This window comes from Trichechus manatus, unplaced genomic scaffold (assembly GCF_000243295.1).
Source record: "Trichechus manatus latirostris isolate Lorelei unplaced genomic scaffold, TriManLat1.0 scaffold00122, whole genome shotgun sequence".
Taxonomy (NCBI): Eukaryota; Metazoa; Chordata; class Mammalia; order Sirenia; family Trichechidae; genus Trichechus; species Trichechus manatus.
Window position 1 is genome coordinate 3950898 of NW_004444058.1, and position 14894 is coordinate 3965791.

The 14894-nt window shown below is 58.7% G+C and overlaps 2 protein-coding genes across 2 annotated transcripts; both read right to left on the bottom strand.

The window, feature by feature from the left end:
• HAPLN4 (hyaluronan and proteoglycan link protein 4) lies at positions 1–4436 on the bottom strand (the record flags this gene model as incomplete). Its single annotated transcript, XM_004384484.1, has 7 exons — positions 4433–4436; positions 4129–4239; positions 3619–3725; positions 3247–3364; positions 2642–3004; positions 754–1080; positions 1–296 (listed from the first exon to the last, which is right to left on the bottom strand). Coding segments are annotated over exons 1-7 (1326 nt in total), but the record flags the coding sequence as incomplete, so codon positions are not given.
• Positions 4437–6201: 1765 nt separating this feature from the next.
• TM6SF2 (transmembrane 6 superfamily member 2) lies at positions 6202–13440 on the bottom strand. The gene is made up of 10 exons (XM_004384361.2): positions 13313–13440; positions 11440–11543; positions 10325–10422; positions 10139–10242; positions 9739–9821; positions 8911–9035; positions 8603–8704; positions 8227–8319; positions 7450–7569; positions 6202–6470 (listed from the first exon to the last, which is right to left on the bottom strand). The coding sequence occupies exons 1-10, from the start codon at positions 13405–13407 to the stop codon at positions 6261–6263; spliced, it is 1134 nt and encodes a 377-aa protein (XP_004384418.1). The 5' UTR covers positions 13408–13440; the 3' UTR covers positions 6202–6260.
• Positions 13441–14894: the final 1454 nt, after the last annotated feature.

Below are 14894 nucleotides of genomic sequence, written 5' to 3' on the forward strand. Positions count from 1 at the left end.
GTCGGGCGCGCCGGGCGCACGGTAGCAGTAGACGCCAAAGAGGCGGCGTGCAGCGTCAGGGAAGCCCAGGCTGCGCACACCAGGTCGGCGGCCACCGCAGCGCGCGCGCGGGTTCACGATGGGGTAGCGCGCGCTCCCGTCGGCCAGCCAGCCTGCAGTGCAGCGGTCCAGGAGCTGCAGCTTCCACGCGGCGAACAGTTGCCCCACCTTGGCCACGGTCGCGCCGCGCGCCGCGCACGCGCGCGCCGCCCCCGCGAAGGGCACAGGCCGCAGGGGCTTCAGGAAGAACACGCGCCCTGCGGGGAAACGGGGAGGATGTGAGGACCGCGCGCGGTACCCCAGGGCGGAATCCCGGCCTGGGGACGCAAGACTTCCACATACACACCTGCATCCCCGGACCCCGGCCTTAGAATCCAGGACCCCCTTTGTGGCCCGGAATCACAGCCTCGGAGTTCAGGACCCCCTTTGCAGCCTGAGACCCTGGCCTGGGGATCCAGGACTCCTTTTTGCATCCCGGAACCACAGCCTCGGGGTTCAGGACCTACACACCTGCAGTCCGGGACCCAGCCTCAACCAGGGCAGTTAGAGTGCTAAGTAACGTTTGACTGCCAGGTAGTGGCAGTCCTGGGGCCAGGTCTCCTGGTCAGGCCTACTTTGGGCGGGGCCTCCCAAGCTGGGCGGGGACTTGCACTGTAGAGGCGGGGCCCAGGCATGCCTGGGTGGGGCCTCCTCGCGGGGGCGGGACCTACGCACCTGGGAGGTTGGAAGTGAAGCAGAAGGCGTCGTAGCGCTCCTCCGCGTTATGACGGTAGCCGTAGTTGCGCACGCCCCCGGAGGTGCTGCCGCCGCCACCACCGGGACTCACGGCCCCGCCGCAGGGCTCTCGGGGCTGACTCACTGGGTACTGCACGGAGCCGTCACGGAGCCAGCCCGCGTTGCACCAGTCCAGACCGTCGCGCCAGGCCGCGTGCAGCTGCTCGGCGGAGGCCAGAATGCCGTCCTGCTCGGCGCACGCGCGCTGCGCCTCCGCGAAAGTCAGCTTGTAGCGGCCCCCACGGGGGTGATAGGGGAAGACTACGCCTAGGGGACAGAAAGGGGTCAGCCCGGGCCCCCAGCCCGCCCGTACCTACCTCACATAGGAGGAAACCGAGGCACAGAGAGGCACTGTGTGACTCTTCCACCTCTGGTCTGGTCTCAGAACTGACCACGCCCTCCCCCAGCTCACACGCCCCTTGGCTCCCCTTTGTTGTAAGCTTGGAATTCTTAGCCCTTCTCCTTAAAACACTTAATCATGTTCACCCCTTTTCCATTGCTGGAGACCTTTGCACACGTTGTTCTCTCTACCTGGTCCATCTGTTGAACTCCTACTCATCCATCAAAACCCAGCTCCCACAACCCTCCTCCATTCAGTTCTATATGCTTTTCTCTGTGTTCCCCAGCAGTGGGTTCTTCCCTCTGGTCCAGCCCTGACCCCAGGCAGCTAGGAGTATCTGTGTCCAGTGTTGGCTCCCCTAGACTGGGAGCCCCTGGAGGGCTGGCCCTGGGTGAAAACTCCTTTGATCCCCAGCATCACCAGAGGCAATACCAACTGGTTTCACTTTCACTTTCCGTTCTTAAGACCCTGGAACGTGATCCTCATCAGACTCACAGTCAACTCCGCTCACCAGAGTTCTGGCTGTGTTTGAGGGAAGGACTTGGGGGTGAACTGGATATTCTCAGCAGATGCCAGAAAGAGGCAGACTGGGGCTGAAAGATTTGGAACTTGACAGACTGGTTCGAATCCCGGTTCTGCCACTCCCTACCATGCGCCCTGGGAAGGCTCAGACCTCTCTGAGCCAGTTCCCCATCTACTGGTAACAGCATCTCCCTCAGAGTTGTTGGGAAAATTAAATGAGAAAATCCAGAGAGCTCTTCAACCATGAACCTGGCGCACAGAAAATATACAGTAAGGGAGAGCTGCTGCTGCTGTTTTGTTTGCTACTGTAACAAAGTAGGACTGTCTCCAGAATCTTCTAAGGTGGACAGTGGAAGGCAAACCAGGTGGGAGGGAATTCTTCACCTACCAGCTCCAGGGTCAGCCAATCAGAACATCCCATTTCCCAGCCATGGTGATTGGCTCAGACATGGGCACATGTTCAAGATGGGCCAATGAGAGACAACTCTGGGACTCTAGCTGGAGCTCCTAGGAAAGTGATTGCTAAGCTGGGAGGGGGAAGCCTGGCACTAGTTTTTGGTTCCATAAGGAGAGACGTGCCTGAGGGGGAAGCCTGCCCAGGAATCCTGACATGGTGTGAGTGTCTGGATCACACTGTGTCTGAAGTTTACCCTACCCTAGGGTTTCTCATTCTTGGTACTACTGACATGTTGGACTAGATAATTCTTTGCTGTGGGGAGCCACTCTGGGCATTGTAGGATGTTTGGCAGCATTCCTGGCCTTGACCCGCTAGATGCCTGTAGCAAAGCCCCTTAGGTGTGACAATTGAAAACACTGCCAGATGTTGCCAATGTCCCCTGGGGAGCCAAGTCTCCCTGTTCGAAAACCAATGCCTTACTCCACGCAGCCTCTAAATTCCTTCAAGCTAGCCTGATGTGGTTTCTATCCTTTGCAGTCCCTCTCTCCCCCTCCACTCGAGCTGGTCACCTTCCAGGTCAAGCTTGACCATGCCCGTGTCATCCTCCAGCTCGTTGGTGACCTCGCACTCATAGCGGCCATAGTCCTGCAGCGTGACGTTTCGGAGAACCAGCGAGGCGTCCCCGGGCCCGTCGCCCTGCAGCTCAGCCCGCCCGCGGTAGCTGCCAAACGCCCGGTGCTGGGGGCCCAGCGCTACAAAGACGTCGGCGAAGGCCAGCGGGTCCACCACCTTGGTCCACTTCAGGCGAACGTCGTCGTGGCCATGGGCGGCTGCCTCGTAGTGATAGCGGCAGGGCAGGACAATGGTGCCGCCCCGGTGGCTGACCACCTGCCCGGGCGCCGTCTGCACCACCACGGAGCCCGACTCGCCCTCTGCGGGCACCGAGCGGAGATCAGGGGGGCGGGACTGGGGGGCGGGGTTCCGGAAGAGGGGACGGGGAGGGGGCGTGGGGAACCTTACGGATAAAGGGGCTGCGAAGAGGGCTGGGAGCGGAGGGAGGACTGTAGCGGACAGTGATGCCCCACCCCCACTGCGCACCTAGGCCACAGTCTCGGGGGTCTCGGTAGTGGCCCCTGTGAGACGAGAGAGACCCCGCGCAGTGGCCCTGACTCACCGAGCGCGTGCACGACCTTCTTCCGGCCGCGTTGCGCCTCCGTGGGTGCTGTGAGCAGCAGAAGCCCCCAGGCCGCCGCCCGGAGCATGCCGGGCCATAGGGCCGCCCGGGCACACACCTGAGAGACAGAAGGACGCAGGTCCGCCCACTGCAGCCCCGTCCAGGCTCCTGGCCTTTTTGTCCGTCGAAGGACCGGCGCCCTGGCCGTCCTGCCCTGCGGCGAGGACCCAGCTCGTGCTCAGCCCCCCACCCCGGCCAGGGTCTCGAAGGAGTCCGCGGAGAAGAAGGCTGCAGACCCTCAAGCCCCCGGCACCCTCACACCCTGGGCTCAGGTCTCCCCTTCCTGAAGCCTTTCCCCGGGGTCCCCCCAACCAAAGACACTCGGAGCCCCGTTCCCCTCTCTCTCCGGCCCTGGCCCAGGGCTGTGGGGGGAGGAGCTGGAGCCGCGGCGGCGGCAAGGTTATCCATGCGCCAGAAGACTGCAGCAAACGGGGACGGCGAGGGGTGGGGGGCAGAGACACGGGGAGAGCGAGAGACACACACAGAGAAGGGGGAGGAGAGAGGGAGAGACACGAGGAGAGCGAGAGACACAGGGCGAGAACAGTGCAAGGGACAGAGAAAGAGGAGAAACAAAGCTTAACGGAGAGAGTTTGCGAGGGAGACACGGAAAAAGGGAGGAAGAGACACAGAGAAGGGAGAGACGAGGAAAGGGGTAGAGAAAGAAAAGAGAGACAGAAAGGGACGGAGCCAGGCAGCCACAGCGGGAAAGAAACTCGGAAGGACTTAGATCCAGAGACACACAGAGAGAGGACAAGAGAGACATAACCTAGAGAGGGAGAGACCGAGACCTGCTTCCTGTCTGTGCCGCGGCCCCCCACTCACCATCCTTCCCGCACACCCCTGTCCAGGCCTCCCGCGGGCCCGAAGTGCGCTCCCCGCACGCCTGGGAAAGACTGAGCAGATCCCTGCAGGCAGCGCAATCCCGGTGTCTGCCTGCAAGGGGAGGAGGGAGGTGGGCGGGGAGGGGGGGCTTTAAAGGGAACGCAGCAGCATGAGTTCGGTGGAGGGGTGGCCTGGGGCACCGAGGTGGGGGATGGGGAGGAAGGACCGCGCTCCACGGTGAGTGCACAGCCAGATCCTGGCCCCTGACAGCTGACCTTGGGCCAGTGGAGGAACCTCTGTTTACCCATCTTTACAATGTGGGGGGGGGGTCTTCCCTCTCAGATATCCTGTGTGGACAGGGGGCTAGGTGACCTGGAAAAGGGCTTGGCCTGCAGGCCTGTTTGGCTGTCTGTGTCATTCCAGGGACCTTGGATCTGAAACCCAAAAGGCATTCACTCTGCAGACTGGGAACCGCCACAAGGACCACACACCTGGCAGACATGGCCTGGGTCAAGGTGGGTAGAGGTGGCTTGGTGTGACAAATCCAAACCCAACTCTGCCCTTTGCTCGTGATGAACCTTAGAGATGCCTGAACTCTCTCTGTTTCCACCCCTGGGAAATGGGGGGCTGATTCTTTGGTGAGGATCCAATGGCTAGATATATAGTAAAACCCATTACCATCAAGTCAATTCCGACTCATGATGGCCCTATAGGACACAGTAGAACTGCCCCATGGGGTTTCCACGGCTATAATCTTTACGGAAGCAGACTGCCACATCTTTCATCCTGGAGCAGCTGGTGGGTTTAAACTACCAACATTTCAGTTAGCAGCTCAGTGCTTTAACCACGCCACCAGGGCTCCTAGATATACAAAAACCAAACAACCAAACCCATAGCTGTCGAGTCGATTCTGACTCACAGCGATTCTATAGGACAGAGTAGAACTCCCCCATAGGGTTTCCAAGGAACGGCTGGTGGATTCGAACTGTCAACCTTTTGGTTAGCAGCTGAGCTCTTAACCACTGTGCCACTAGGGCTACCCTAGATATACAGCAGGTGCCTAATAGGTGTAGGAGGAGCCCTGGTGGCAGTTCCACTCTCCTATAGAGTCACTATGAGTCAGAATTGACTCGACGGTAATGGGTTTGGGTCCTTTTTTTTTTGTAATAAGTATAGGTAGGGTCAGGGAGCAGGAGAGAGAACCAGTGACTGACTGCTGCTGGAGAATCCTGGGCAAGCCCCAGATCCACCCCTGAACCTGGTCCTTTACCTAAGTTTAAAAATCAAACCAGGAAAGAGCGAGCTCTCCCCTAGACCCCTCTGCTGCCTCTCCAGCCTCAGATTCCCCAAAATGAGACCAAGCCAACCAGACAGCAGAGGCAGAGTTAGGGGCTCTGCAGTTAGACAGGCTTGGGCTTGATCCTCAGCTCAGTCACATCTGGGAGGCAGGACCTCTGACCTGCCTTCACTGCTTCATCCTCAGTTTCCCCATCTGGAATATGGGGTGAGATCCAGCATGTAGCATGTGAGGTTGGCCCTTGACATGGTATAGGGTAGGCGCCTAATAACTGTGCCAGGTTATTCATTATGATGATTTATTGATGGAGCTGGAATTGTGGAGCCTTCTCTCCCAACTGTGACCCCCGGCAGGCCTCTCATCCTTTCTGAGCCTTAGTTTCTCCATCTGGAAAATGAAGCTGTGCGTGCAAATCGGAGACAGGCTTCTGCTGTCCTGGGACCTCTAGCTCCCAAAGTCCATGCTGGCAGTGATGAGTGGGCCTATGAGGGGTCTGAGGAGAGGGTTCCGTCACTCTTACAGCCTGAAAAACTCAGGCAGTGATGTTTTGGGCATCAGAAGGGTTTTTACTATTAATGAGGGGCTGACGGGTAAATTCTGGGAGCGGGTAGATGAGTATGCTTGGGGGTTGGGGTGCTGACAGCTGAGCTTGACCCCTTCTGTGGGAACACCTGGCCCCCAGGTCTCCCATCACACGTGCAGGCCTGAAACCACCATCGCCAGGCCCAAAGACCCCTGGAGACAAACCTCCTGCCCCTAAAAAACCCAACCCAACCTTCCTGGGCCAAACCCAGCTGGATGTGTAAAAACGAGTCCTGAGCAGCCTGGTGCCCCCTCAGTGCTGCTTCTTGTGGTGGGCCAGGGGGCCAGGGGGTGGCTGACGCAGGAAGAAGGCGGGCCGCCGCAGGCAGCGGTAGGCAAGCAGGTGGGGGCCCAAGGCGTAGAGCAGGTTGCACACAAAGAAGCAGGCCCAGGCATCCTCAGGCACACGGTAGGTGAAGGGCGTACGCAGGTGCAGCGAGGCGCCCATGTGTGAGAACTGTGCCTGCAGCCAGACGGGGAGGAGGGATGTCAGGGCTGGGGTGGGGCCAGCATCTCTGACACCCCCCACCCTGCCCCGGAGCCGTCATCCCCATCTCACTGGCTCTGCTTGATTTAGCTGTCTCCCATTTCTAGTTTCTGCCCACCTATCTCTGAAATATCCCTGTCCCACCTGTCCTCGTCTGCCTGTCCTTGTTCACCTCTCTGTGAGCCGCCAGTGCCTCTTCCCAGCTGCCTGACCAGAAAGAACCATGTTCATCCTGTCTGCTGGCCCCGCCCTCCGCCTCTCCGACCTGGGACCAGCTCCTCCTCCCCGTCTGCCCCACCCCAGGCAGAAGCACCACCATCCATCTAGCTGCAAAATCTCAGCTGCCTTTGACACAAATCTTGTCAATTCTACCCCACCAACATCCTCCATGTCCCCACTGCCCTGGCCTGGGCCCAGGCTTTATTAGTTACCACCAGGAACCCAGAAACAGACCTCAGCTCTGATGGGCTCTCTCTGGCTCAAACAACTCCCATGGCACCCCAGTGCCCTCAGCACAAGTCCCTAAGCCGAGTTCAAAGCCTTCAGCATCTAGATGCCAATTTGTCTTATTTCTTCATTCATCCATGTTATGACCCCCTCTGACTTTCCTTATGTTATTCCTACTCCTGGAATGCAAGAGGACGGGGGTCTTTGCCATGCAATACCTATACTTCAATGCCCAGCTCCTACGCATCCATTCCCTTTTAGGAAACATTTTCCCTCTGGATCCCCCACATCAGCCCTTGTTCCTCTCTCTCCCCAGTCCTGACCCCATGAGCTGGGGGTGTCTGTTTCCAGCTCTGCCTCTCATAGACTGGGCACCCCTCAGGGGCGGCTGTGCCTAGGGCTGAGGCCTCTGGGAGGCCAGCATCACCCTACCCAGGCACCAGCACAAAAGGAAGTGACAGGCAGGCAGAAACCATCTCCCCTACATGTCTGTCCCACCCTGCCTCACCTGGCCAACGGCTCCAGCAAACACCAGGGCCCAGTCAGGCAGCCAGGAGCAGCCAGGGAAGATGAGGGCATAGGCGGCCAGGCAGTAGAAGGGCAGCACGTAGAACATGTACACCAGCATCTGGGGGCACACAGCCCATGGAATGACCAGTTGCCCCAGCCGGGTCTCCCCAGTCACCCGTGGCAGGGACCCAGCAAGGATCTAGCCAGCCTCAGACCCCACCCAGGACAGGACCCTGCACACCCAGCATCCCAACCCTCTCCTCTGGAAGACGTTCCCTTATTTTCCTTGGTGATCCACCACCCCTCTGCACACTCAGTCCACGTGGTCTGGATGGAGCTGAGCCCACCCCTTTACTACAGAAGTAGCATGTGACCTTGGCCTGGCCAATCAGAACACTCCAGCCCCCTGGTCATAATGATTGGCTATAGGGTGAGCATGTGACTCAAGATGGGCCAATCAGAGCCTGCCTGAGACTTCTGCTTCAGCTCTCAAGGAAAATAAGAGCTCTCGTTTTTTCTTGGGTGGCTGAGTAGGGTGGATAGAAGCCTGGCAGAAAAACCTCTGCCACCCCACAAAAGGTGTGCCTGGGAGTGAAACCAGAGACAGAGCTGCCCATGAGCTCCTGTAATCCAGCCATGCCTGAAATTCTTATCTGTACTTTTTAGCTGCGTGTTTACCCCAGTTTGACCTGTGTTTCTGGCACGTGATTCCAAAGAGGCTTAATGCAGCCCCTCTAATGGGCAGGATAGCTCTCCTCCCATCTTGCCTTCTCACCTGCACCTTTGGATAGGCCACTGGATCCCGCAGGTATGGCTCATACTGGTAGATATAGACAAAGCAGGCATCCGTGGGGCAGTCAAGCACCACCTGGGGCAGACAGACAGACTAACACCCCACCACAACATCCCTCCAAGGGAAGCCACCCCCTCCCTCCCAGGTGGGGCCCACACCCCTTGCTCTGGCCTCTCCCTGCACTGGATCGCTCCCTCTGGCTGGGAATCCACACATACTGGAGCTGGCAAAAGGACGGGGGTCTTTGCCATGCAATACTCAGGTCAGACTCAATGAAGAACTTCCCTGGATGATTAGAGAAGAAAGCAGTAGTCTTTTTGCACTTGATAAAGGAACAGGATGGCCATCTTATACTCACCAGGCCTCGGAATAGGGTGAAGAACCCAGCAAGGGCAAGGTATATGACAAGTGCCAGGTCTGCTGGCCGCTGCAGGAGACCCTTTCTCTGCTCTTCTTGAACCTGGCCCATGGGAGAGAAACAGTGTGAGCGGTCTGGTATGCAGCAGGTGCTCAGTAAAGGCTCATCTCTTCCTTTCTGACAACAAAGGAGACCCTTCTGAGGAGTCCCAGAAAGAACCCAAACAGGATGTTTAGGCATTTTGGGGACAAGGTGCCGAGGGAAACTCAAATGGGGGACACTCAGACATGTTGGGACAAGGTACTCACCATGTGAGGGGTGCAGCAGGTGGGTGCCTGGGACTGGTTGAAGACCCTCATGCCGGCCCAGCATGGAACCAGCATGTAGGGGATGGTGAGGAAGAAGGCAGGCCTGATCTCTGAGCTGTACTTGCCTGCCAGGGTGGGGAAGACTGATGTCACTCAGTGAGGGTCTCCAAGGCCTGGCTGGACCCACTTGTACTTGTCAGATCACACCAGAGCCCCTGGCTGGGCATCTTGATTCACTTGCTTGAGCTCTAACACCCTCCATGGCTCCCCAGTGCCCATGAAATAATGTTCATTGAGAGCCAGTGTGGCCTGCCCCTATTTATCTTTGGGCTCTAGTTCCATCTGGAACTGGCCCTCAACATTGGGACATTTGGCTGGGTCAACATATCCTATATTCCACCTGTTCTTCATCTCACCACTTCCCCTGAATACACCTGAGGGTTCCCATTGCCAAGCCTTTGCCCATACCATCCCCACATCCCAGGAAGCCTGCCCCACTTGTCCCTACCTCCCAAGCCCTGCCTATGAAGCTTTCACTGTGCCCCCAGGATCCACCCTAAAAGTCCCTTCCTATGTCAAGAGCGTTTGGGGCCAAACCTCTGGGGTGAGGGGCCAGCAGCCTGGAGAAGTGGATTCAGGATCTCCTCCCCTAAGAAGAAATGAGGAAGGGGAGGCAGGCTGCTGGCTGAGGATGTGGGTGAACAGGCATCAGAGAGGACAGGTCTCTAAAGGTGCTGAGAAAGGGACGGAGGATCAAATGGAGAACTTCTAGGCACAGGGCAGTGACCCAGCCCAGGGGCCACGAATTCCTCAAAGCCAAGTCCTCACCGAGGATGTTTCCTGGGAGGAATACCAGGATGCTCATGACGAAGGAGCCCAGCCAGTAGAGTCCAAGGTTCCGGTACCTCTTCCTGGGTGGGTGATTGCAAAGTGACCAGCAGGTACCTGCCCTTTGGTCTCAGAGCCTCCACCAGGGCCCAACTCCACCCAGGATGGAAGGGGCAACAGGGGGATGAATGGGGGAATGATCAGTCAAATCCCTCCATCTAAGGACAGAGGTGGCCACCCAGGCACAGGTGCCACCTAGACACCTGACCACGGTGCCCAGAATCTTCTTCCGGCCACCTCAGCCCCCTTCCAGGCTGGAGCCCCGGCTGACACTCCTGGCTCCAACCTGGCATGGGACCCCAGCCTGAGGACTTGACCTCCCTCCAGGTGCCCCGCAAACCTTCTACAGATGGCGCCAGCCATGGCCAGGTAGAGGAGGTAGTGAACAGTACCGTCCCAGTAGCAGATGAAGACGCCGTGGGCCGTGCGCAGGTAGGGCTCACCCTGAGGGGGACATGTGGGGGGTTTTGGTGGGGGGGTGGGGGAAGGGGGCAAGGGGCCTATCATGCCTGCCCCCCACACGTACCTCCTTGGTGTAGAACTCCATGAAGCCCACCACATAGCCATCTTCCTGGAGAGAGATGATGAGGTCCACCACAGAGGTGAACGCGAAGACTGCGAACACTGCCAGAGAGTGGTGGGTCCATGAGTCCTAGGTGTGGGCGGGGCTGGGGTGTCGGTGCAGAGCTCAGGCTGAGTATAGGTGGGGCTCGGACCAGGCAAGAATGGGGCTATGCCCGAGTGTGGGTGGACCAGACCAGGCGTGGGCAGGGCAGGGTGTGGGTGGGGCTAGGGCCTATGGGGCAGAGTTTGGCCGGCATGGGTGGGGCTCGGGCCAGGTGTGGACAGGGCCTAGGTTGGGCATGGTTAGTATCTGGCAGGGTGTGAGAGGGCCACACCAGGAGTATAAGGGGTTCAGGAAAGGGAGGACCCGAAAAAAAAGGTGTCGGGGTGACTAGGGTGTAGGAGAGCTGGGACAGGTGTGGGCGAGCCAGGCCAGGTATAGGAGACGCCAGAGCTGGGTATGGGCATGGCTCAGGCCTTGCATGGTCATGGCTCAGGGCAGGTATGGGCAGGGCCAGTGTGAGGCTGCTGGTCAGGGATGAAGATTCTAGGCAAAGACTCCAAGCCCAACTGCTCCCTGTCCCCACCCCCCAGGTCACATGACCCACAGACCTGACTCATTCTGCCTGTCTGATGGAACAGGCACAGTCTCTGCCTTTGGGGGTCCCCAGAGTGATGGGAGCAGTACTGCCCCTGACCTTAGGAGACCCCAGAGTAATGGGGAGGCATAGTCTCTCAGGGGTTCCCAGTCTGATGGGGGAGACACAGCCCCTGCTCTCAGGAGCCCCAAGTCTGAACAGGGAGGCCAATTGAGGTTCCCCAATCTAATAGGGGAGTTCTTCAGGGGTCCCCCAGCAGAGGATCTTCAAGGGACTTGCCCCAGTCTGATGGGGGAAGCCCTTTCAGGTTCCCCAATCTAATAGGGGAGGTCCTTCAAGGGCCCCCCAGCCTGATAGCAGAGGCTCTTCAAGGACTTGCCCCAGTCTGATGCGGGAGGCTCTTTGATGGCCCTAAGTCTTGGGATGGAGGCCCTTGCCCAGACAACCCCCGTTCTCCAGTACACTCCCACTGACTCACCAGCGTAGAGAGGGTCATAGGAGATCTCACCATGGGACAAGCTGTAGATAGCCACAAAGAGCAGTACCAGGATCAGGGCGCTCATCAACGCCACTCCCAGTGGGCTGTGGAGGAAGAAGCCAAGTCAGGAGGCCAGGCACAGTGCTGAGGTCCTACCCACCCTGGTGGGGCAGAGACAGACTCTGGGTGGTGATGAGGCTGACATGTCCGTGTGTCCATCCAACAAGGCCCTCCCTGGATCTGTCCTTTTCCATCACCAGACTCTTGCCTAGGCTGTTTCCCCCTTCTGAAACCCCTTTCCAGAGTCACTTTTCTACTCGGCAAACTCATATTCATCCTTCACTGCCCATCTACGTTGCCCTTCCTCCAGGAAGCCCTCCGTGACTCCCCAGAAAGGATCATTGCCCAACTTGGGCCAGGTACAGTGGGTATCTGCCCACACCTTTGGAACATCTGATTTATCCAATCATTTGCTGACTTGCATTTGATTTAATTCACTCAGTCAGTCAACAGTGCCAAGCCCCTTTATGGCCCAGCTCCCACACATGCCAGAGGGTCTCTAGTGCTTGTTTCTGCGCACCTTACTCCTTAAGGCTCCTCCTGGCTAAAGTTCAAGCGCTTCCATGACTCCACCCCATCTCTGCCACATCTGCCCCCACCAACCTGATAAGGCAGGTCAACCAGTTTCATAGATAACACCAAAGTGTTTCTGAGCAGCCCCCAACACAGGTGGGCAAACTGAGGTCCTGAGAGGGCGGAAGGCCTGTCCAGGGTCATACAGTGATGCTCTCTAGGCCCCATCTTCCAGGACACCCCACTGCCCCCTTGGATCCCTATCCTGGCCCCTTCCACCCATGACAATTATAGTAATTAGACAAGACTCCTTGCCAACGTCATTTACACACAATTCCTAAATGGCAGCCATGCTTAGTAAAGTAGAGGCTCAGCTAAAATGAGGAACACCCTCAACGAGATAGATTGACACAGTGGCTGCAACAATGGGCTCAAACATAGCAACGATTGTGAGGATGGCCTGATGCAGTGGCTGCAACAATGGGCTCAAACATAGCAACGATTGTGAGGATGGCGCAGGACCAGGCAGTGTTTCATTCTGTTGTACGTAGGGTCGCTATGAGTTGGAACTGACTCGACAGCACCTAACAACAGCCGTAACTATGGAGTGAGGTCTAGGATTATGCCCATTACACAGGTGCGGGAACTGAGGCTCCCAGAGGCGACCTGGTTCACCCAGGGTACCAGGGGGCTGTGAGGGGTGGAGCCAGCAATCCACACCCAGGGGCCAGCTTGGGTTGGACTGGGTTTGGAAGTGTTAGGGGCTTGGGGAAACTGAGGCTAGGGGCAGAGTGGGCTTGCCCTGAATGAAAAGGAAGTCCCAGGTCTGAGCCAGGAAGCCACAGAGGAACCATCTGGTGGGGGCCGCCAGGCAGGGTGTGTGTGTGGCAATCGCTGGTCATCACGGCCTTATCTCGGCAATACTTTGACCCCGGTGACTTTGGAGCCTGTGCCTGGTGCATCCTTGGGGAAGACCCCAGAGAGTCTCCAAAGCCCTGCCTTGTGGGAAGTTCTTCTCCTCAACCTCTTCTCTCCCCAGGCTCCAAATGGCCCAGGAGCGCCCCACGCCCCCCTGGCCGTCTTCCGGGTGGGAAGAGGACTTCCGGTTCGAATGAGGGGGAGGTCTCGGTGGCCCAGACCCCCTCCTCCCGGGCTGGAGCTGGGCAGGGGGCCCAGGGCTCGCGGTGTCCAGGCCCATTGCCGCGCATCCTCCCTCCGCCCGCCTCCGGGGCAACCATCCCGCGGAGCGAGCAGCTCCCCGGAGCCCGCAGCCCCCGGCCCAGCCCCTCCCAACACGCACTGTGAGAGCGCCGAGACGTGGTTGAGCGCGTAGGACACTGGCAGGGCACTGAGCGACAGTGCCGCGATCTTGCCGGCCAGCGGTGGGATGTCCATGTCGGCTGCTGGTGGACCCCAGCGCGGCCTCCAGCGCGCTCGGCTCGGCGGCGCGCCTAGGGGCACCGCCGGGGAGCCGCGCGGCCCCGCCCCGCGCAAAGGTTGCCCCCTGCCCGCGCCCCGCCGCCGCGTTGGCGGGCCTGCCAGCTCCCGGGGAGCCTCGGAGACGCTGCGCCCCGCCCATCGCCCCGCCCCTTTGGCACGGCCCCTCCTCCTTACCGCTTGCCCCAGCCCCTCTACAGCTTCGCAGTGGCGATCTCCGCGCGGAACCTGTTTCTCTATGTATCAAAGGCTAGAAGATGACGCGCGGGATGCTTGTGGTCCGCTGCCGGGGGCTGCGTCCTGGAGCCCTGAGTTCGTTCGGCAGCTTCGTTCTAAGGGAGTTCGTTCACCAGGCCTCGTTGTGCATTTATGCCTCCTTTTCTCCTTTGTCGGAAACCCTGGTGGTATAGTGGTTAAGAGCTACCGCTGCTAACCAAAAGGTCGGCAGTTCCAATCCACCTAACTCTGCCCTATAGATAGGGTCGCTCTGAGTCGGAATCGACTCAATGGCAGGGCGTTTGTTTTTCGTGTGTGTGTGCGTGTGTCCTTTGGCCTAAGGCACTGGCGTCTCGATCTCGACCTGGAGGAAGACTCTTAACTTCCCGCATGTCCCAGAGCCCCCCACCCACTCCCCAGGGTCGTGGGCATTCCTGTGGCGCTGCCTGAGGACCCCCATCCCAGCGCCTCTCAGTGAGGCTGTTTGATTCCGACGCGGGGCCCACATTTAAACACGCTTCCCCCTGTATGAGGCTTTAACTGAGCCTTGGGCTGGGGTCCCTGGGAGATTCCATAACTCTGCTCTGAGAGGTTCCTTAGATGGGGCTCCAACACCGTGGGGTCAGCTGAGGCTGCAGCCTACTCCGAGGTGGGGCTGGAGGGACAGGGCCTGGGGGTTATGGGGTGGAGCCAGCTTGGTGAGTTTGGGCAATGTTCCTGCGGAGAGAAAAGCAAGGCCACCCACAAGGCTGGGTGTGGGGGCAGGGGGCAGCTGCGAGGAGCAGAACCTTGTTCTCTGAGTGATGGGAGTTCTGGGAGATCAGAGCCTGGCCAGGGAGAGGTCACAGGGTCAAAAGGAGGAGGAGGTGGTCTTGTCACCTTTATTTCCAACCAGCCTCAACTCCCACCCACGATATCTGTGCCCACTTGCTTCCTGCCACCAGCAACCCAGAGGGCAGATTCTAACCCTCGCCCCCTAAGTCAGGGACAGTTCTCTAGGCAGCCCTTGGCCTTGCTCCAGCTAGGTCTTCCAGTTGGGACAGACTCAGCCCTCCCGAGAGCATCGCCAAGGGGTGAAGTTCAGGTTCCCCAGGCCTGTTTTGTCTGTAGCTTGAAAACTCCATCTTTCCCCCTTAAAGCTGACAGGTTTCGTGTCTCCTTCTTTAAGCAGCCCTCACCTCAGCCCCATTCCTCCTATGTCCAGCTGTCTGGGGGCTTGGTCACACAAC

What these genes read in the sequence shown, in the direction of transcription:
- TM6SF2 (XM_004384361.2), bottom strand. Translation starts at nt 13,407, where the DNA reads ATGGACATCCCACCGCTGGCCGGCAAGATCGCGGCACTGTCGCTCAGT. An exon ending in CCTGCTGCACCCCTCACATG is followed by an intron (nt 8,705 to 8,910) that starts GTGAGTACCTTG and finishes CCCATGGGCCAG; the next exon opens with GTTCAAGAAGAGCAGAGAAA. An exon ending in TGGCCTATCCAAAGGTGCAG is followed by an intron (nt 7,570 to 8,226) that starts GTGAGAAGGCAA and finishes GTGTGCCCCCAG; the next exon opens with ATGCTGGTGTACATGTTCTA.